Below are 23019 nucleotides of genomic sequence, written 5' to 3'. Positions count from 1 at the left end.
GAAACTTGATCTTGTGTTAAACCAGAAATCATTGGAGCATTACTAGACTCAGATGGCTTGTCAGAATCAGAAATCACACTAACAGGAGGAGAGGGAGAACTTAGTTCAACATGAGCTGCAACTTTCCTACTGGCAGTCCCTTTTGTGAACTTGAAATTTGAAGGATACCCATGTAACTTGTAGCACTTGTCAATAGTGTGACCAGGTTTCTTACAATATTTGCATGTAAGGGGTCTTTGTGTGTCAAAATTGACTTTGGAAGGAAAACCTTGTTTAGAGACTCCAGCATTGAAAGATGCAGATGTAGGGAGAAACTGAGGAGAGGTAGAGACCTGCCTCTGCTTCTCATCTGACAATAATATGCTGTAGACAGTACTCACAGATGGAAATGGTTTAATCATGAAAATATTGCTTCTGGTTTGCACATATATATCATTGAGACCCATCAAAAATTGGTACACCTTTTGAACATCATTATCCCTTTGATAGTCAGATTTGAAACCACAGTTACTACAGGACCTGACCCTACTAATTGACAAGGCATCAATTTCATCCCACAATTGCTTGATTTTGTTGAAATAAGAAGCAATATCAAGCGATCATTGTGAGATGTGAGCAAGTTCCTTTTTGAGTTCAAAAACCCTTGCAACATCTGCCTGACCATATCTTTCCTCCAACTCACTCCAAATATCTTTGGCAAGTTCAGAGTACTCAACACTACGAGCAATATCTTTGGATAGGGAGTTAATCAACCAAGAGACAACCAAATCATTACACCTCTGCCATTGTCTCGCTAAAGGAGAGCTATCAGGAGGTTTAACTGAGATTCCATTAATGAAATCCAGTTTGTTTCTAACAGATAAAGTCACAAGAATGGTTCGTCTCCAACTCTCGTACCCAGTACCATCAAAATGCACAGAAACTAAAGAAGATCCTAAAATATCGGACGGATAAACATAAAAAGGATGACATGGATGCGTATAATCGTCCTCATGAAAAGCAGATCGAGAAACAGAAGAAGCAGTTGGTAATACAGGTTCAGAACCATCATTGTTCGGCATTTTGCATGCAATTAATCAGGAAAAAAAAACTACACTCACAATGAAACAAGAGAACAAAGATATCTAGGGTTACCAAGTTTCCTTCGCGACCGGAAGGAACAACGGCCTTGTAAAGAAAAGTCACCGGAACCAGCAAAACCCTAGGTCGAAATCGGCACCTCAAATAACTCCAAAAATTGGTCAATTGCCAGGAGATGTTTGCTGTCCATCATGTTCATCAATAAGGAAGAAGGAAGCCCAAAATACCGATGAAGATTCGCCGGAATGAAGAAACCCAAAACCAAATCGGAGAGAACAGCGGAATCTCGACAAAACTCCGATACAACTAAACGATTGTAGCCTCAGAAGATGGATAACCTCGTAATCTATCCAGAGCTAGGCTCTGATACCATGATAAAACTCCATTAACGATGAGATCGAAGAAAGAGTAATAGAGAGGAAGAAAGGAGGAAACTTCTAGATATTTTCCATTAGAGAGAGAATCAAAAAATCAACCGTCTGTTACAAAATATAATCCCCTTCTGTATAAAATGTATTGGGCTGGTCCACTACATACAGATATAAATAACTACAATCTAGGCCCAATATGAAATGTAGAGAAAAATGACCCAAAACTAAGTAACAGCCCAATTAAAACTAACTAAGTAACAACACTTTCTTCTTGTATCTCAACAGGCTTCCCGGAGACTCAAAGATCGTAAGCGAACATCTACCAAACTCAAAAGGGACAAAGGGGTATGAAAAGAAAAAGGAAATAAGAATATTAAGTATGTTGCGATGGGATGTGGGAAAGATCTGTTAGGGAAAAAATTCTTTATTTTAGAAAAAGGAAATAAGAATATTAAGTATGTTACGATGGGATGTGGAAAAGAGACAGGGAAAAAGTTCAACTAAAATACCAAATAAAGACGAAATAAAAGAATAAATGCTTTCTACACTGATATGGACATCTTTTCTAGTAGTAGAAACACCATATTATTTTGCGAAACAGTATATAAAAGATCCTATGTCTTTTTGTTGAAGCATAAAGAATTAGCAATTTTAGAATCTAGTACTATTATTTGAAATTAGCATGTTTACAGTTAATTAATTATCGATGAGTGAATTTATGGTATGGAAACCAACGTGGTTATAAACAGTGATCTAATTAATTTAATTTGATTAGATCAGGCGAAATGATTAAAGACCATCAGAATAGAAATATCTTAAAGAGAACAATTTAATGACTGAGAGATCAATTGTAATATTACGATTTGAATCTCATATTAATATTATAATAATAATTGGATTCATCATCAAACTTATAGATATTTAGTAAAATTTTAAAAATATATAAGTTATTAAATTCACGTGTACCTATATCACAACGTACTGATTTTAAAATCATGAATACGTCTTTGTTTATTGTTCTATCTATCTTTAGAGTTCAACGGGTCTAAATCGATCAAGAATAATATTGTATTCGATGAATGTTGCCATATTGTCATGGCATCTTTTATAGGTTTTTCTTTTTCCTTCATTTATTTTTGTTTAAACAATCAAATCATAGCTTTTATGGATTTAAAGAAATTCTACTGTTCTCTTTCCGCGACCTCTTGTTAATACACCTGGTGAATTAATGAATTTGCAGTATTTCTATGCCGCCGAATCTTATATGATAAATATATATTTTACAAGTTTTACATTTATTATATCTTAATCCAAATTGAGAACAATGGGTGTACCTAGGTCGACCACTGCAATATATAGTGCCCTAAATATGTGTATCCCTAAGTTCAGTGCCTCAGTGTAAATTTTATTTGGCTCTGATAATCCTCTCAATAACTAGAAGGGGCGCATAATTCATGCAGTGGTCATATTACTAAACTAATAAGTACTTCTAAATTACTGTGGCGAAGTTAGAAAATTCGCAAAGAAAATTCAATATTTAATATATTATGTATAAGAGTAATTTTGATTGATATAGGTAATATAATTTTGTACATACATAATATAATTTCGGACAAAAAGTATTTAACTCACCACCCTATGCCATTACTAATTAACAAGAGAAAAAAAGACGAAAAGGGAATTGGTTCTTGGTATATCATTATCCTGCCTACTTAACAATATTTATTCTTTTCCTTGGCGCTTAGTTATCTCACTTAAGCAGATAGTGTTAAAATATTACGAGTTCGGACTTGGGAGATGCTTCTCTTTTATTTTTTTTTCTTTTTGGTTAAAATATATTCTTTTCCTTGACGCTTAATTATTTCGCGTAAGCAGATAGTTTTAAAATATTATGAGTTCGGACTTGGGAGATGTCAGTGTCAGATACTTGAATTGGAGCTCGATTAATTCGAATCCGCACCGCACCACGTAAGGCACATTATAAGAGAAGCTTTCTCTACCTGAATTTTTTCCATTTCAAGAGCTGGAACTCGAGACCTCCGGTTACCTTGGTGGTGCTTCTCTTTTAGTTACCACCATTGTGAATGGCATTGGGAATAAAGGTCACACTGCAAGAATTGAAACCGCGTACACAAATAAAAAATATACCAAAGAAAAGAGAAAAAGTGACAGATTTATGCAGTTTTACCCTACAATAATATTCATCTATAGAGATTCAATTTCACTAAATATCTGTTTCCTTTCTCATTTTGCCTATTGATTTGTGTGATTGTCATGTCTGAAAATTTAAGTTGCGAGAGCAATACTATTAATATGTATTTATTTTCGCCTAAACACCTGATCTATTCATAGGGACAACAATCATTTAGATATAGAAAAGGCATTTTCTATTTATTTTTTCCTTTCCAAAGTGTATCATTTACAACTGTTAAACAACTAGTACTAATTTGACAAATTAAGTGCCAGCAGAATATGTTGCATTTAAGTTTAAAATTATCCCCACCAAAGCTTGAACCTGAATTTCCTCGGTAGATAGAATAATTATCTAAAATAATATATAGTAGTACTATTAATGGATTCTTCTTTCCGAGTGGGAGTAATGGAGTTGACATTCAAAATTTTCATTATAATAACCCCCCGTTCCCTCCAAAAGGTGGGCAGAAAAGTTGTTTTTCACTTGAAAAGATTGTCGACACCCTTTCTCAGAATGTCAAAGGATATTAATATTCCACATTCCAATAATGTTTTTCAAGTTTTATGTCAACTGGTTTAACCATTACCCGATACATATAATGAAGTAGATAGGTAGGGCATACACAAAAACTTTCCTAAGCGGTGTTGATATTTAAAAATAAAAATAAATGATGATTAGTATAATATCATATTTAAAAAAATTGCAGAGAAGTATGAATACTTTTTTAAAAACTAGAATTTCAAGTATGCTGATCAAAGCCAAAGTCCTCCGGGTAGTTGAGTACCCAACCTGGTTAACCAACATTGTACCAGTTCCAAAGAAAGATGGGAAAGTCAGGGTATGTGTTGACTATCGGGATTTAAACAGAGCAAGCCCCAAGGACGATTTCCCACTACCAAATATACACATTCTGATCGACAATTGCACCAATCATGAACTCCAATCCTTTGTAATTGCTTCGCGGGTTATCATCAGATTTGGATGGACAAAGAAGACGCAGAGAAAACAGCTTTCATTACACCATGGGGAGTGTATTCCTACAAAATGATGCCATTCGGTCTGAAGAATTCTGGGGCCACCTATATGAGGGCCATGGCGACCATCTTCCATGATATGATACACAAGGAAATAGAGGTATATGTTGACGACGTCATCATTAAATCCAAGAAAGCCGCAGATCACATAGCAGACTTGAAGAAGTTCTTTGACCGGCTACGGAAGTACAATTTAAAATTGAACCCCGCAAAATGTGCACTCAGAGTTCCTGCGGGAAAATTGTTGGGATTCATCGTCAGCCACTGAGGAATCGAGTTGGACCCGTCAAAGGTTAAAGCTATCCAAGAATTACCACCACCGAAGAACAACAAGGGCGTGATGAGTTTCCTGGGACGCCTCAATTATATCATCCGCTTCATAGTGCAGTCCACAGTAATATGTGAACCAATTTTCAAAATGCTGAATAAGGATGCTGCAACTAGTTGGACTGATGATTGTCATAAGGATTTTGACAAAATCAAGGAATACCTGTCCACACCGCCAGTCCTAGTCTCTCTAGAGCCTGGTAGACCACTGCTACTCTACCTCTCTGTATTAGATGGGGCTTTTGGTTGTGTTTTGGGACAACATGACGAGATGGGAAGAAATGAGCAAGCCATATATTACTTGAGTAAGAAGTTCACACCTTATGAAGCACGGTACTCTCTGCTAGAACGCACTTGCTGTGCTCTGACATGGATAGCTCAGAAATTGAGGCACTACTTCTGTGCCTATACCACATACCTCATATCAAGGATGGATCCATCTTTCAGAAGCCTATGCCTACCGAGAAGCTGGCCAAGTGGCAAATATTGCTAATTGAGTTCGATATCATCTATGTAACTCAGAAGTCAGTCAAAGGACAAGCGTTGACAGATCATCTTGTCGAAAATCCTGTTGGAGGAGAATACGGACCACTAAAAATGTATTTTCCTGACGAAGAAGTATCATTCGTAGAAGAGGACATTACTGAAGCCTACGACGGTTGGAGAATGTTTTTCGACGGAGCTGAAAATTTCAAGGGAGTTGGTATCGGAGCCGTCTTGGTACCGAAAATCGGTTAGCACTACCCGATGTCTGCAAAACTCAGGTTTCCATGCACCAATAATATGGCTGAGTATAAAGCCTGCATATTAGGGCTCAATTTGGCCGTCGACATGAATGTTTAGGAATTGCTGGTAATCGGTGACTCAGACCTGCTGGTGCATCAGGTACAAGGAGAGTGGGCTACGAAAAACACCAAGATACTGCCATATATACGTCACGTACAAGAGATGATGAAGAGCTTCACAAAGATAGAGTTCCGGCATGTCCCCAAAATCCAGAATGAATTTGCAGATGCATTGGCCACCCTGTCCTCAATGATACAACATCCAGACAAAAATTTCATCAATCCCACTCCGGTGAGAATCCACAATTAGCCGGCATACTGTGCTCATGTCGAAGAAGAAACAAATGGAAATCCATGGTTCCACGACATCAAGGAATATTTGGCAAAAGGAGAGTACCTAGAGCAGGCGAACCATACTCAGAAACGCACACTACGGAGGTTGTCCAATCATTTCTTCCAAAGAGGAGGAATTTTGTACAGAAGAACACCTGATCTAGGATTATTAAGGTGTGTTGACGCCAAAGAAGCTTCCAAATTGCTCGAGGAAATACATGCCGAAACCTGTGGCCCACGTATGAACAGTTTTGTTCTAGCCAAGAAGATACTCAGGGCTGGATACTTTTGGATGACTATGGAAACAGATTGCATCCGGTATGTCTAGAAATTCCATCAATGCCAGATACATGCAGATATGATACATGTGCCGCCAAATGAACTCAATGCAACTAGTGCACCTTGGCCTTTTGCTGCCTGGGGAATGGATGTCATTGGTCCAATCGAACCCACTGCTTCGAACGGGTACAGGTTCATTTTAGTGGCCATCGATTACTTCACTAAGTGGGTTGAAGTTGCGTCCTACAAAGCGGTAACCAAGAAAGTCGTCACAGATTTTGTCAGGGATCGTATTGTTTGTCGATTCGGGGTTCTCGAGTCCATCATCACTGACAATGCCGCCAATCTCAACAGTGATCTGATGAAAGCCATGTGTGAAACTTTCAAAATCAAGCACAAAAACTCCACAACATACAAGCCTTAAATGAACGGAGCCGTATAAGCTGCCAACAAGAACATCAAGAAGATACTAAGGAAAATGGTAGAGAATCACAAGCAATGGCACGAGAAGTTACCATTTGCCTTATTGGGATACCGTACCACAATCCGCACATCAACCGGGGCAACTCCCTATTTGCTGGTTTATGGTTCGAGGCTGCCATTCCCGCCGAGGTAGAAATTCCTTCTTTAAGGATCATACAAGAAGCCGAACTCAGTGATGCAGAATAGATAAGGAGACGCTATGAGCAATTAGCCCTCATAGATGGAAAAAGGATGAATGCAGTGTTCATGGTCAGCTTTATCAGAATAGAATGTCCAGAGCTTTCAACAAAAGGGTCAAACCAAGATAGTTCACACCGGGGCAGCTGGTGTTGAAGCGGATCTTTCCACATCAAGATGAAGCCAAAGGGAAATTTTCACCTAACTGGCAAGGTCCTTACATGGTTCATAGAGTATTGAAAGGAGGAGCACTCATACTCGCAGAAATGGATGGAGAAATCTGGCTAAAGCCTATTAATTCAGATGCAGTCAAAAGATACTATGTGTAAACCATTTATGTTTCTTCATATATTGTAATTGAACTACGCTTGACCTGATTCCTGTTTAAGAGGGGATACGTAGGCAGCATTGTGGGTTCGGTTAATATTCAATAAAATTTCCATTTTCCCCACAATCAAAACTGGGGCAGAATTTTGAGGAGGACCCTTAAAGTTCCGAAGCAAGTTCAGCCAACAACGTTACATACGGAATAGCCAGAAGGTCATTTAGATAACCGGGGCAGAATTTTGAGGAGGACCCTCAAAATTCTATGGCAAAGAAGATTGCAATGTCTCTAATAACGTCACAGTTACTGGTTCATCTAACTAATTTCTAATTTGCATATTACTATGTCTTTGAAAACCATACACGCATACTTTTTGAAAAGAAACTTTATTTTCTAGCCAAGTGCTCCCCATGGTGACTTGAACAGGATCCTCGGCCAGAGCAGAGCAGAGCAAAGCAAGCAGACAAAGGCACGAACCAACCTTCCCCGGAAAACTCACAAATTTTCTTTGGATGCAAGATAGGTCATCGCCAGAAGCATCATCACCACAACCGAATCGCCATGCATAAATACATTGCCAGCTAAGAATACTTCACTCTTACTCTTACATTTGCATGAGGCTAAGCCCTTTGTCCCTACCTGCATAAGGCTAAGCATTGCCTTCTCTTTGCATGAGACTAAGCTTTATCTCAATTATTGCATGAGGCTAAGCCCTGCCTCCCTATTTGCATAAGGCTAAGCATTGCCTTCTCGTTGCATGAGACTAAGCTCTGTCTCAATTCTTGTACGAGGCTAAGCCTTTCCTCCCTATTTGCATAAGGCTAAGCATTTCCTTCTCGTTGTATGAGACTAAGCTCTGTCTCAATTCTTGTATGAGGCTAAGCCCTGCCACCCTATTTGCATAAGGTTAAGCATTGCCTTCTCTTTGCATGAGACTAAGCTCTGTTTCAATTCTTGCATGAGGCTAAGCCCTGCCTCCCTATTTGCATAAGGCTAAGCATTGCCTTCTCATTGCATTAGACTAAGCCCTGTCTTGAATATTGCATGAGGCTAAGCGCTGCCTCCCCATTTGCATAAGGCTAAGCATTGCCTTCTCGTTACATGAGACTAAGCTCTGTCTTAATTCTTGCATGAGGCTAAGCCCTGCCTCCCTATTTGCATAAGGCTAAGCATTGCCTTCTCGTTGCATGATACTAAGCCCTGTCTCGATTCCTGCATGAGGCTAAGCCCTGCCTCCCCACTCGCATAAGGCTAAGCACTGCCTTCTCATGAGACTAAGCATTGTTTCCCTTTGCATAAGTGTTGCTCTATTCTAAATCTTGCATTATCCTCTTCTCTCGGGGCTAAGCTCTGCCCCCAAACTCTACACAAGACTATGCTTTGTCTTGTTATTACCTTAGGTATCATGTCTCTGTACTTCATTGGCTGATGCATAGCCAACTTGTCCAAAGGCGTCATAGTCCGAAGGCATCATCCTCATAGCCAGAAGACACCATGCCATGTCCTGAGGATCTCTTAAGCTTGCACATCATTATTCAAAGGCGTCATGGTTTGGAGACACCATATTCATGGCCCGAGAACATCATTTCATGGCATGCGAATCCTTTACCGTACAATTCATGGCCCGGGATATCATGGTCTAAGGACGTCATCCTCACCGTCCAAAGACAGTCTTCATGGTCCAAAGGGAATTTGCATCATGTCTAAGTTTATGCAATAATCTATACATACTTGCATGCAGTCGTACTTTTGAGTTTGTAGGTAGTCTCACGAGCAACCGTTCTCCTAACAGGAGAAATCTTTGCTCCGGTTTCCGTCCGACGTTCATATTCTTCAAATTACTTCAAACGTAATCGATCATCATCCAATTACCAGTCTCATTTACAAGTAACCATTTCAAACCCCAATTAATCCTATTTGGAACATCTTGTCCGTTCTTACAACAACTCCATTGGCGTACTCCACCGTTGGATCTAGAACTATACACGACCTGATTCCTATACTTTTTGTAGAGGATTATACAAAGTTCAGGTGATAAGGAGGTCAAGGATGATTATATTGAATCTGATAACAAGCCTTAAATACATAAATTACAACAAACTAGAGCTAAAGTAAAGTTAACTATCTGCTACAGAAGCCCCTGTATAATAGGAACTAATATCTACTCCTAAAGATGCTCCAAATTATGAGGAGACTTATTCAAACTGTACCTATCAGCAAAAAGAGATAAACAAGATAATATCCTATGACTTAGTTCAGATAACCACGAGATAAGATGGTTAATGCACCCCCTCAAGTTAGACATGGTGCAACAATGCCTAACTTGGAATGACACCTAGCAAAGGCTGGTTTAGTAGTGGCTTGGTGAATGAATCAGCAAGTTGATCACAAGCATGAGTATGCTTAACATGAACTTGATGACCTTGAACTTGGTCGCGGACATATGCGAAATCTACAGCAACATGTTTCATGCGGGTATGAAATACTGGGTTGTGAGATAAATAAATAGCTCCAACATTATCATAGAAGATTGTTGGCGTCTTCAAAATGGTGACATGTAACTCACGGAGTAAGTTTCGCACCCAAGTGAGCTCCGAAAGTGCTTTGGCAACTGATTTGTACTCTACTTCGGTGGATGAGCGAGCTACGACATGTTGCTTTTTTGATGACCAACTGATTGGATTCAGACCAAAGAAAAGGATATAACCTGATGTAGATATCCTGTCATTCGGGTCGCCTGCCCAATCGGCATCAGCATACACATACAGATTAGAGTCTGAGCTGCGAAGGATGTGAATGCCTGCACTTGCTGTTTCTTTGAGATACCGTAGTACTATTTTAACCGCTTTCCAATGTTCATCAGTCGGGGCATGCATAAATTGCGATAATTTATTGGCTGCATAAGATATATCAGGCCGAGAATACTGCAATTTACCAAGGGTGCTTCAGTGGCGTGTTGCATCAGTAGGGGGAAACCATCGACTACCCGAAACGGTTGACTGGAACACATAGGAGTAGAAACACCTTTACAATTATCTATATCCAATTCAGAAAGAATGTCCAGAATATATTTGGATTGAGATAAAATGAGACCATTTGGTACTTGCTTAACTTTAACACCCAAGAAATAGTTTAAATGCGAAATACATAAACGACCTCTTTAAGTTTTTCCCAACAATCAGACGGCCACCTCAACTGAGCTCATTTTCAGTTAGACACTTTAAGAGGCTGCAAAGTGTATCAAATAAATACCGACCAAGTCAGCCTACCCCGCGTGTGATCTACTTGCTGTTGACATGTCAAATGAGCCAATCAAATAATGACACATGTAATTTGAAACAAAAAATTATCACATATAATTAAAAAACCAGGAAAAAACTAAAAATCAATTTCCCTTTTTTTACAAAATGTTCATTATCTTTCATGGAAAAGAACAGTTCATCCTCTTCCCCACCCCCATTTTAATTTTTGATTTTTGTCCATTTCTTCTCTCAATATTTATCGTCTACATGTTCCCAACAAGAGCTTTGCTTTATCTTTAGCATAAAGCTTAGAAATTTTCAGTAGGCTTCTCTCACAATTATTACATGTATTTTTCTCCAACTCTGATTTTTAATAGAGTGGTTATTAGAAAGGAAATTTTGTCAAAAAATTTTGAAGAGAAAGATGAGTCAAATTCAAGATCTTGAGAAATATAAACGACAACGGTAAACTAGGGTGCAAATCACTTGCAGGTGGCGGCGGTGGAAATTGCTGAGACGACGGCGACGCCATCGGCGGCAGCGACCGGAAGACTGACTGGACGTAAAGAATAGGAAACAAAAAGAGAAACCCAATAGATCTTCAATATCTAATTTTTCCCTTTGAACCCGCCTCATCTGGGTTCTTCACCAATTAAGCAAATATTCTCTAATTTCAATACAAATTTGAGCTTTAACAAATGGGCGGCATGATGAACTCGGACAAAAATCACTTGTTTTTTTTACTGATTATTGCTAGTCAACCTTGGGCTTTGCTATGGAAGGTTTGTTGGTTGTATTGAAATATTTTGGGGGAGAAGGCGGAAATAATTTCGAAGAAAAAAGGCCGGGCCGGCAAAAGAGACGGTGAGTTCGGAGTCTGCTTTAGAAAAGAGAGTGATAGAGTGAGGGTGAAGAAAAAATAAATGTGGTGTGGGCCCCACGTAAAAATAATCTAAAGTGAAAATTAAAAATAAAACTGTAATAGAAGTCCTCACGCGCTCGATTTTAATTAAGACACAACTGAATTACCATGTCAGCGCGAAATATTTGCAAGACACACTTTAAAATCACTTAAAGTATCTAACTGAAAATGAGCTCAGTTAAGGTGACCATCTAATCGTTGGGAACAACTTAAAGGGCCCGTTTATGTATTTGGTCAAGATCCTTCAATGAAAATCGATCTGCCAAGGAACTGATAACAAATTTAATCAATAGTGGATGATTTTCGGTGACCAAAATATTATCAACATAGATGAGCACATAAATAGTTGCAGCCAAATGCCTCAATGCAAATAAAGAGGTGTCAGATTGACATTTAACAAAGCCCATTTTCTGTAAACGTTCACGCAGGGCAGTATACCAAGCTCGGGGGGTTTGTTTGAGGCCATAAATAGCCTTTTTCAGTTTGCAAACATGGTATGGAAATTAGGGATTAACAAAGCCTCGAGGTTGAGACATAACAACTTCTTCATCCAATTTCCCTTGTAGGAAAGCATTATTTACATCAAGCTGATGGATTGGCCATCTGTGTTGCACATCTATTGATAGCACTAGCCTTACTGTTGTCGGTTTAACAACGGGAGTGAATATCTCATGAAAATCTAAGCCAGGACGTTGCGTGAACCCTTTTGCAACTAGACAAGCTTTGTAACGTTCTATGGAACCATCCGTCTTTCTTTTGATTCGGTACAAGCATTTGTAGTCCATAACATTTGTAGATGGATCTCGCGATACCAATTCCCAAGTTTGATTTTTCATCAAAGCATCATATTCGGGTTTCATTGCTTGTCTCCACTCTTCATGTTTGTCAGCTTGTTTGAATGTTACAGGCATAGAAGACAAATGGGTCAGAAAAGAGAATGTTCTTTTGCGCTTGAAAATGTTATTCTGAGACTTGGTTACAATGCGAGTTGGTTCTGGTGGTATTACAGGGGAGGGATCAGTTGTAGATGGGTTTGTGGTATTTATACTACAAGAGGGTGCCGAAGTGGAGGGTGGAGGAGGGGCTTCTCTGGTGGTTGATAATGGTTATTGGGATGGCATGTTGCTGGCTGTTGTTCTACGTCTCTGATATGTGAGCAAAAGAGGAGGTTGTTGCTTATTTCTAGCAGTATTTTGTGAAGGAGAAAGTGCGGGGAGTTGCAAAGAAGAAGGAGCAGGGAGTTCTGTATTACCTGAATTCTCTGCAGCTGCTGGTACTTGGTTGTTGATGTTGGAGTGAATATCTCTATTGGAATCAGTAGAATGTTGAAAGTTGGACTCTAAAAAGACTGGAATAAGCGATGGGATAGAGGAAGGTGGAATTTGAATTGTATATGGACTGTCCTCTTTTGAGTTAACTACTTCCCAATATACTTTGGAAGCATTTTTTTGTAAATGTACGAACAATTTTTAAAAGGGAACATCACAACTTATGAAAATTTTAGACTATGCCGGGTCAAAGCAGATATGAGCATGGTGAGTGTGAGAAATACCTAAATATACACACGGGGTGGATCAGGGTTCAAGTTTATTTTTGTAGGTTTAAGCCATGGGTAACAAAGACAACCAAAAACTTTTAGTATGGTATGTTAGGAGATTAACCAAATAACTTTTGGTAAGGTGACTGATTATTTAGGATGGGTATGGGAAGTCTATTAATAAGGTAGACAGCATGATGTCAGGCAAAAGATCATAGTTTAGGTGGTAAAGATGCTTCATGAAGAAGAGTCTTAGCAGTTTCAATAATATGTCGATGTCGACGTTCAGCTATGGCAACACGTTGTAGTATGTAGGGAGGTGAAATTAAGTGTTCAATGCCATTTTGCTGAAGATAGGGTTGAAGGCCTATGAACTCACCGCCTCCATCTGTATAAATTGAAGAAATTTTCTACCAAAGGATAAAATTGTTTAAATATTCACGCAACCTCACTTTTATTTTTAAGTGTATACGACCAAGTATATTTGGTGTACTGATCAACAAAAATACAGTAATATAATTCTTTGTCTAGTGATAAAACGGGTAATGGTCCCTATAAATCACTAAAAATAATCTAAAGAGGATTATTACTGGACAAAGTGAGTCGCTGAAATGACAAACGATGTGCTTCATTAGAAGAACAAGCATTACAAAATTAAAAAAAAAAATTCCTTGGTAGCAACAGGTAACGAAAACTTCTTCAAAAGAAAATTTAAAATTGTAGAATGTGAACGACCCAATCGATAATGCCAGAGGTGAAGTGGGGCTTTAATGGAGGCAAGGCTGACTAATGGTGGTGTGGGTTGCAGATGCGGCCATTCATAGAGTCCATTTTTATTCCGGCCTTGTACCAGCGGCTTCAGAGTATGCAGGTCCTTCACAACAAAAGTAAAAGGAAAAAATCCAACAGATGTTAGGTTATCTTGGCAAAACTTAGCAACTGAAATCAGTTTTTTTATTTTTTTTTTAAAAAAAATTTGTGGAGCACAAAGAGTGTTAGAAAGCTTGAAAGCAGTTTTAGATGCTTGTATTTGAGTTGAACCAGTATGAGTGATGGGAATGATTTTACATTCGCCCATGGATATTTCCTTGTTTCCTTTATACTCCTCAAGGTTGTAAGGCTCTGCAGTGACACGGTGCATTGCACCAGAGTCTAGAACCCAGGAGTTTCAGTTGACTGCATGCCATAAGCAAAGTTAACTTTAGCTTCAAAGTGATTGTGTGACTTGGAGCGACAAACATCTGCCGTGTGCCCAATCTTTTGGCACAATTGGCATTTGATATATTGCTTAGATTGTCTCAAATTTTGCTGATTATTGGGGAGGCTGAGATGATTTCCAGGGCTGATTGTTGAAACGACGGTTGTTCTGTTGAATTGAGTAGGCGTGTTGGTTTTCTAGGCTACAACTGCTGTAATCATAGAAGATAATTTTTCAAGGTCTTGGTGTTTGAGCAAAAGCTCGTGATATGTGAGCTTGTGAAATAATTCCTCAAAGCTCAGAGAGGAGTCTCATGCGCGTATCGCAACAAATATTTCGCGATACACAGGGCCAATGCCACTTAGAATTTTGATAACAAGTTTGTCATCAGTGACAGGTGAACCGGCAACTTTGAGAACATCAGAGAGAGAGCGAACCTCATGTAAATACTCTGCAATGGATTTTGAGGCCTTCTTGGAGTTTTGCAATTGATCTCACAAGCTAAGGATGTGAGTATGACTCTTGTTGGCATAAGCCGTGTGAGGGAGTTCCCATGCTTTGTTAACAGATAAAGCCGTGGCAACAGTTGGAGCAATGATAGGATCGACAGATGCCATCATTGTTTGTTGGATCAATTGATCCTGAGAGAACCAGATTTGATACTTGGGATTTGGTACAGTAAGATTATTTTGGATAATAGTAGGTGACAGTGCAATTGTGGTTCCGTCAAGATGTCCCATGAGTTGATGACCAATTAATAGCATCACAAGTTGGGTTTTCCAGGTTGAGTAGTTGAGGTTACTTTGTAGTTTAATAGGTAACTGAGCAACAAGATTAAATTGTACCAGATGAGTGATAACGGAGGCTATAGGATTGCTGCTGGCAGTAGTAGCATCACCAGAGTTGATAACTGAAACCATGGATGCGTAAGTTTAAAGAATGAATTGGATCTAACTTGGTGGAGTTTATTGATGCTCTGATACCATATAAAGTTCAAGTGATAAGGAGGTCAAAGGATGATTGTATTGAATCTGATAACAAGCCTTAAATACATAAATTACAACAAACTAGAGCTAAAGTAAAGTTAAGTATCTGCTACAGAAGCTCCTATATAAGAGGAACTAATATCTACTCCTAAAGATGCTCCAAATTATGAAGAGACTTATTCAAACTCTACCAATCAGTAACAAGAGATTAACAAGATAATATCCTATGACTTAGTCAAGATAACCATAAGATAAGATGATTAATAGATTAGATCCCTTATGCAAATCATGCGTCGAATGTCTTAATTAATATCGTTGACCCTCAAAATTATTTAATAAATAAAAATTGAAAATTCTATTCACCTATAGATATATGAAGATGAGAGTAACTTGAATAATAAATTTAGTATTGCAAATTTAATAATTAAGAAAATCGTTAGGATGAATATCATTGAATATTTTTGAAAATAGATAGTGAAATTTATATTTTCACTTGTTATTGGTCATGTCTTTGTTCATATGCCTCTCAGAATTATAGAATTTTATTATTTTGATAGTTAAATATATTTTTGTATTTATTCATGAAGGAGTAATATTTTAACTTATAGTACTGATAAAGTATATTGATTATTAACTTTTTAAAAGGTAAAATGTAGTTTGATAATACATTTTAAGAAATTTTAATTTTTTTAATTGTTTGAAACTTAAGACGTTATAATTGATTTGTATCTCATAATAACTTTAATATTATTTCATTGTTTTAACTTATAAAAACATGCTAGATATTTTATTTTCTCTAAGTTTATTTAAATTTCTTTAATTTTTCGGCTTTTAATTCACTTTTTATACTTTTTTGTTATTATGCTATTTTATTAGTTTACAAATTAAAATTTTTGATTCATAGGGCTTACGCCTCGTATTAAGTAAAACGCTACGTCTCACACTCACGTCCCATCCTTTTAAGTCTAAGAAAGGCCTGGTCAGCCAACGACAAGGGGAACCATCAAACTGTAATTTCAATCCTTAAACGAGATTGTTAACTATAATGAACTTTCTATTGATAGTTAACTTGTATTTCTGAGATTGGATTTAGCTTTGACATTACATATTTTCTATGAGATATAGTTAAAAATGTTTTATCTTTTCAACAAAAAAATTATTTTATGACTATAGTGCAATAAATTCAAAGTACAATTACAATCCTTGGCACAAATACATGCTGAGGTGAATCTTGAGAGCAGAGAGCAAGAGACAGAGATGCATTAGCAGTTTAAGCCTCTAACCAAAGTGCAAACGTACGCATACATTGAGCTCGAAATATGTAGTATGTACACACATACCAATATATATTTATACAAAAAACTGTATTCATTTTTAAATGGTATAATTTGAGTGGTACTCTAAACTCAAATAAAAAAAGCCAGTGCGTGAGCAAAGCATCTGCATTCACGTAAGGTACGAGGAAAGGCCGTGCCCTAAGGGTGTGGCCATGCTTGCTCACTGGTTAATTCAGAGGAGGAGCCAGAATTTGAAATTTATGGGTTCGGGATTTTAATTTTCTTTAAGTCACTAGTTTCTAAATTAGTAATTTGTACATATTTAATGGATTTCTTAAGACAATATACGGTGTAAACCAAAGCTATTGTGTTCGACCGAACCCTGGTTCGTAGTCCAGAGGCTAGCTTTGCCGTGGCTAAATCGGGTTGTCTGTATCTTTGCTAACTCTTCTGATGTAAACAGTTTTAGTGGCTGCTTACATCGTTTGAATATGTGACCTTTAAATCGTCCATAAAACTTTACCGTTGCTCTGAGGCTAGCTCCCTTCAAACTCATGGATTACAAATTTTGAATTTGCTACAAGACAATAAGTGTTCGGTCCATGCACTCATATGTACAAACGAACAAAAACTTATGATGACTTTGAGACTTGAGGCAACCATATGTACCCACAAGAATAAGACTTTGAGGGAGTAAAATAGCCAAAATAGGTGGCAAATCAAGAAAATGATAATGAGAGGGTATAAAGTTCACTTGCTTTTTCATATGTTTGTCCCTAGCTTCCACCTAAAGAATTTCCAAGTTGGTGAGCTAATAGCAATATATGCTCACTCGTTCAAATTCTTGATCATTTCTGTGATTCTTGAATGTATAACAATGTGGTAATGATGATAAATTAGACAATTCGAACTTCACTTTTTAAAGTTAATGGGTACACATCAATCATCAAAATACATAAACAAATGATTGAAAAGAAAGATATTTTCTTTTATACCAACTTGGTATTATTCTTTCTTATTTTCAGTAATATTCTTGAAGCTGTAGTTGTGCATTTGGTATAGATTCTTTTCCATTCTGTAAAATCTAGAACCCTCTTTAGGGAAAATGGACGGATGAATTGTGATTTTGCTGGTTTTTCTTTTGATTCTCTTATTTCCGCGGTTGAAAAGATTGCATGCTTTTTTCCATTTGCTTTACATTCCTTTTCATTGATGCCCTCCATATTTCTTTATCAGTTTCTAGGTGGTGGTATTAGGCACAATTTGCAGCTGTTTCTCACATACTTAGTTGTTTTTGCATATTCACATGTTTTATTCGATTTTGCACCTACTCCTTTTGTGTATAAATAGGGCATTATTACATTGTCTTGTCTTCAACTCATCTCAGTTCATTATTGTAGGTGGCCTTTCAAAAGTATAGTGAAGGTTGTGTTTCATTTCTGAAGGCAGATATGAGTTATGTGAATCCTTCCATGACCTCTGGTTAGTTGCAATTTTTAAGTTTTTCTTTCTTTTATGTTCTTCACCAAACATTGCATTATGTCATCCTTTAGAAGTGTTATAATTAGTTTAAGGACTTTTGGCCTTACTGCCACTATCCACTGACATTCAGTTCTTTGTCGCTTCAATTTGTAGAAGAAAGAAACTAAAGAGCTTAAGGCTTTAAATTTGTGAAGTTACATTCCCATTGTGCTAGTTATAATGAGATTAGTACACATTTTTCTCCCTTTAAGCATTTTCCACTGGAATAATTTAACTTGGTTAACGATATTACAGGAAGTAGAACGGCTAGGAGGACTCTGGAGTTCGGGAGGACATATGTGGTGAGGCCTAAAGGAAAACACCAGGCTACAATAATTTGGCTGCACGGTCTTGGTGATAATGGCTCAAGGTAGGTTCTTTTTTGCTTTTAAGCCGAACGAACATTCTATGGTTAAATTTTTAAAAAAGAGTGTCACATTTATACATTGTTGTGCTTCCTTAAGCCAAACTTTCTCTAATCTGAAGCGAAGGAATTGGATAAAGTACCTAAGATAAGACATCACTTTAGTGTATTTCCTGTCTTCTGCAATTCTTTATTGCCTTTGAACTTCCTTTGGAGAAACCTACAAATTGTTATTCAAATAACCTGTTTATTTCCTTCATTTGTGTCACTTTCAAAATGTAAAAGCAACTACAGAAATAATGGCATCACTCACTAGCCTGATATTCTGTTCCCTTAGTGGAGTTCACTGTACCAATTGTTGGAATAAAGTTTGTAATGAAGCGTGGGATCATTGATAAAACAAGAGAAGAAAAATTGTTTTAGAGAATGTCAACGTTGTGACATGTCCTATAAGGAAGTCATTCAATGTTAAACGTTTTTTTAGCTTACTTTTATGTTAAATTCTTGGTTAAATAGGATAAAGGAGAAAATGCAAAGCAACCATTATTAGTTTTCTACCTAAAGAAAACTCAAGCATTTCTCTGGTGCGACTATGCATGCTTGCTTTGAGCCAAGCGTCTATCGGATTACACTTGTCGGATCTCACTGGTTATATTGTTGTTGTTGTTGTACCTAAAAAGTCAACCAATGTTTTGTTTTTTGTAGTGTCTGCTAATTTTGCTTGTTTCTTTTTGCAGTTCTTCTCAACTCTTGGAGAGCCTATCTACTCCTAATGTAAGTGGTGAATGCAGATAACTAACTTTTTTCTTTGTGGTTAGGGTGCATTCTTGCAACATTCCTTTTCAATTAAGGTATATTCTTCCTTGTCCTAGACTAGACTATAATTGTTCCCTATATGACCCTGCAGATCAAATGGATATGTCCAACAGCCCCGACTCGTCCTGTGGCTATGCTTGGTGGATTTCCTTGCACTGCATGTAAGAATTTACCTGAAAACTATGCTATCGTGACCTTTACACCTGTCATCTAAAGGGAGTCTGCATCTTATTCCAGGGTTTGACGCGGGAGAACTTTCTGATGACACGACTGATGATCTTGAAGGCTTAGAGGCTTCAGTTGCACATATCGCGAACTTACTGTCAACTGAACCAGCTGACGGTAAGTTCTTCACCGTACTTCATTATAAACTAGTATAACTTAAAAGAGCTGGTATATCCTCTGTAGTCTTTATCTCAAAATTAATTCAGTAAGATTATGAATGCTAATGTGAATGCTCACTACTTCTCACAGACTCATAGTGCTGGCTCATTTGTCCTCCTCTCTGACCTTCGCTTTTTCATACTAAGGTCTAGAGTGGTACTACTGTCACCTAAAAAAATTAAATCCTCTTTCTGATTAGCAATTTGCTATGTATTACACAGTTAAACTTGGTATTGGAGGCTTCAGCATGGGTGCTGCTACTGCACTCTACTCAGCAACTTGCTTTGCGCAGGGGAAATATGGAAATGGAAACCCTTACCCTGTCAACTTGAGGGCTGTCATAGGTCTCAGTGGGTGGCTTCCTGGTTCCAGGTGTGCAAATCATTTTTCAACCAATATATAACTCTGTTGATTCTCTCCTTTTTCTTTTCCTTTTTAGCTTGAAGAATAATATGGTTTATCACATGCACTAGGTATTACTCCAACTTTATGTCTATTAATCTATGTTATGCGGACTCTCAAAAACAGTCGCCGCACCTGTGTCGAATCCTCCAGCTACATTTGGAGGATCTGACATGCATCCATCGACATTTTCGGAGAGTTCGAGCAATATAGCTGTGCGGAATATATTCTATTAAGTTAGTTTCTTGAAATATAAAAGCTTTTACTATAATAATGAACAATCCAAAAGGAAAGGAAAGGAAAGGAAGAATAATCTCCCGTGTTTCTCTTTTCTTTTCTTTTTTTGTTCTACAAAACAAAAGTTCTTTGGAGTTAACTACTGATATGCTGCAGGAATGTGAGGAACAAGATTGAAGGATCGCACGAGGCTGCAAGATGTGCTGCATCTTTACCTATTCTACTCTGTCATGGAAAATGTATGCACTTCACTCGCAAATATTTGTTTTAAAACCTTGTCGGTTCTTATGAATAAGGCTATCTTAACCTTTATCGAAAACAGCCTCCTACTCCCTCGGGTTAGAGGTAAGGTGTGCGTACAAACTACCCTTCCCAGACACCACTTGTGGGATTTTAGTGGGTTGTTGTTGTTGCTATCTTAACCTTGCTCCAAAGAGGCCTCTTGATGTTTTCAGTGCAAATTGACTAATGTAACTCATATGAAGTATGTAGAATGTCAACCTCTATATCCATCTTACACTCTAATTTGTACTTGTTAGGCGATGAAGTTGTTCCTTATAGATATGGAGAGAGGGCTTACCATGTCTTGAGCTCAGCTGGATTCAGGAATCTTCAATTCAAAGCCTACGACGGGTAACCCTTCTTTTTCTCTAGCAGAAAAATTATACTTGTCACTATTTAAGAAAGAGTTGTCTCAATTACACCAACTTATTCTATCTGCAGGCTTGGTCATTACACAGTGCCAAAGGAAATGAGTGAGGTTTGTAATTGGTTAACTGTAAGGCTTGGACTTGAAGGTTTACGACGATAAACACTACATTACAAATATTTCATGGTCAACATATATAGCTGAAGAAAAAGAAGAGCATTGGTACTTGATATTGAGAGTTCCTGATTGATAAATTGAAGTCCATTACAAAGATTCATTAATAGCTGATGACAAATGCATGGGAAAGAAGTAACAGAGAGGAGGACACAGAGTTTTCATATAGTTAATATACTATGTATTTTGGTGAATGCCAGCTAGGATTTAGTTTCCAGTTTTGACTTAAAATCTTCTGCATAATAAAGTTTTGGATGTTTGCTAGCTGTTTTCATTCACTTGTAGACACAAACTTGGCATTTTGTTCCCTTCAATTACACTTTTTTTATTCTAAAATTTCTGTTTACTAGTATCTTCCCACGTGTTCTTGATTTTTTAATAGACTTTATTAGTTATTTAAATATATGTTCGAGTAATAAAATAGAAAAAGAATACAATACAGATTTCTAAAATGATGACTGTGATACTGGGTAAATCACTTTACAATTTAGCTCAAAATGATTGAATCATCCTTGACTATGAAGCAGTATAATGAGAAATGTTAAAATTATTATGACTTCTTTGTAAAGATTAAAAGGACTACATATTGTAGACAAAGCATATTATATTTATATTTAAATTTTAATGGCATATGGATTGAATTGCCATAATTTGTTTGTCTGTTCTACATTCTCAGATTATGCATATGAATGGGAGATAGGTGTTTTGTATAGACTGATTGGAGACACAATTATTAAACCAAGGCGATATATANTACCATGCCATTTTTTCATATATATATATATATATATATATATACTAGTAAGGATAACCCATGCTAAGCATGGGCCCAATAACATTATGTTTAAGTTGAGATAATTAGCAAGAGTAAAAAATTTTCTTAAATTATATACATTGATAGTATAAAGACTTACTCATCATTTTTACAAGCTAGGTGATTATTTGTTTTTGTGTTTCAACTAAATGAAAACATCTTTTTCCTGAAGTTAAGGCATGTAGTTTAATATTTTTATTGTTTATTTTTTATTTTTATAGATATATCAATGCCTTTGGATTCCAATTAAATTCTTTTTTTTTCTCTTAATTCTTCTGTAATATTTTTAGTTTTTTGCTTAATTTTTATAAAAGTTATTAGCATAATAAATGTCATTCTTCTATTTAATTAGAAAATTTATCCTTAATATCATTGTAAAGAAACTAATACCTCCGGCAGTGTTGCACTAAATTTGCACCAAGTTAATCACGTCGTTTGATAATACTAAACTACTGGATTTTTTCTTGCTCATCAATAACTTTACATTTTCTTTTCATATCGCTATTATGTGCATAATTCATTTTTCTTCTATTATAAATTATTGAATAAAAATGTTCACTTCATTTGGAATAGTCTTATATTACGTCTAGAGTATTAGGTCTATGTTGCTTATTTTTGATAAATTTCTGTAATTTATTTTTACAAAAGGAATTTTTTTCTCCAATAAATACCTTGTATCGCTTCCATTGTATTAGGTTTCTATCTTATTTTATTTTTGATATATTTTCTACATCTATTGTAAGAAATAATTTTTTACTCCAACCAAAATCAAAATTAAAATCTGATAGAGTAATAGTTTGGACATCAAAATACTAAATTCAATATTTTTATCCACAAAAGTTTTGCAAAATGACTACAAGTAATACAAAAATGTGCACACAGAAAGGAAGGAAAATGAAAATTGATGTACTTTGGGTTAGAATATAGCTGGAAAAAAAAGGCTAATATGTATATATTTAACATGACATAACCCATTTGTTACTCCAGGAAATGGCAATTTCATAAATGTAAGATGTGTTGAAAGTTGGAACTTTGAAACATTAAAGAGGGTCCACGTGATAGGAAGTGGAACTTCAGATGCTACTATAAAACGCCTGGCATGTAAGAA

General features: G+C 36.8%; 1 protein-coding gene and 1 pseudogene across 1 annotated transcript; one reads left to right on the top strand and one right to left on the bottom strand.

The window, feature by feature from the left end:
* Window positions 1-9706: 9706 nt before the first annotated feature.
* Window positions 9707-15207, bottom strand: LOC109242903 (annotated as a pseudogene).
* Window positions 15208-17849: 2642 nt separating this feature from the next.
* LOC109242904 (acyl-protein thioesterase 2-like) lies at window positions 17850-21433 on the top strand. Its single transcript, XM_019409779.1, has 9 exons — window positions 17850-18032; window positions 18327-18441; window positions 19173-19209; window positions 19343-19412; window positions 19489-19593; window positions 19857-20007; window positions 20431-20513; window positions 20814-20907; window positions 20998-21433. Exons 1-9 carry the CDS (start codon window positions 18002-18004, stop codon window positions 21083-21085), a joined length of 774 nt encoding a protein of 257 aa, XP_019265324.1. The 5' UTR covers window positions 17850-18001; the 3' UTR covers window positions 21086-21433.
* Window positions 21434-23019: the final 1586 nt, after the last annotated feature.

Source organism: Nicotiana attenuata, unplaced genomic scaffold (genome assembly GCF_001879085.1).
Source record: "Nicotiana attenuata strain UT unplaced genomic scaffold, NIATTr2, whole genome shotgun sequence".
NCBI classification, from domain to species: domain Eukaryota; kingdom Viridiplantae; phylum Streptophyta; class Magnoliopsida; order Solanales; family Solanaceae; genus Nicotiana; species Nicotiana attenuata.
The sequence above is the reverse complement of the archived record's forward strand: the minus strand, read 5'-3'. Positions and strand labels throughout refer to the sequence as shown.

Coding starts and splice junctions, on each gene's coding strand:
- LOC109242904 (XM_019409779.1), top strand. CDS start 18,002: ATGAGTTATGTGAATCCTTCCATGACCTCTG. Junction 19,594..19,856: donor GTCAACTGAACCAGCTGACG/GTAAGTTCTTCA, acceptor TGTATTACACAG/TTAAACTTGGTATTGGAGGC. Junction 20,514..20,813: donor TCTACTCTGTCATGGAAAAT/GTATGCACTTCA, acceptor TGTACTTGTTAG/GCGATGAAGTTGTTCCTTAT.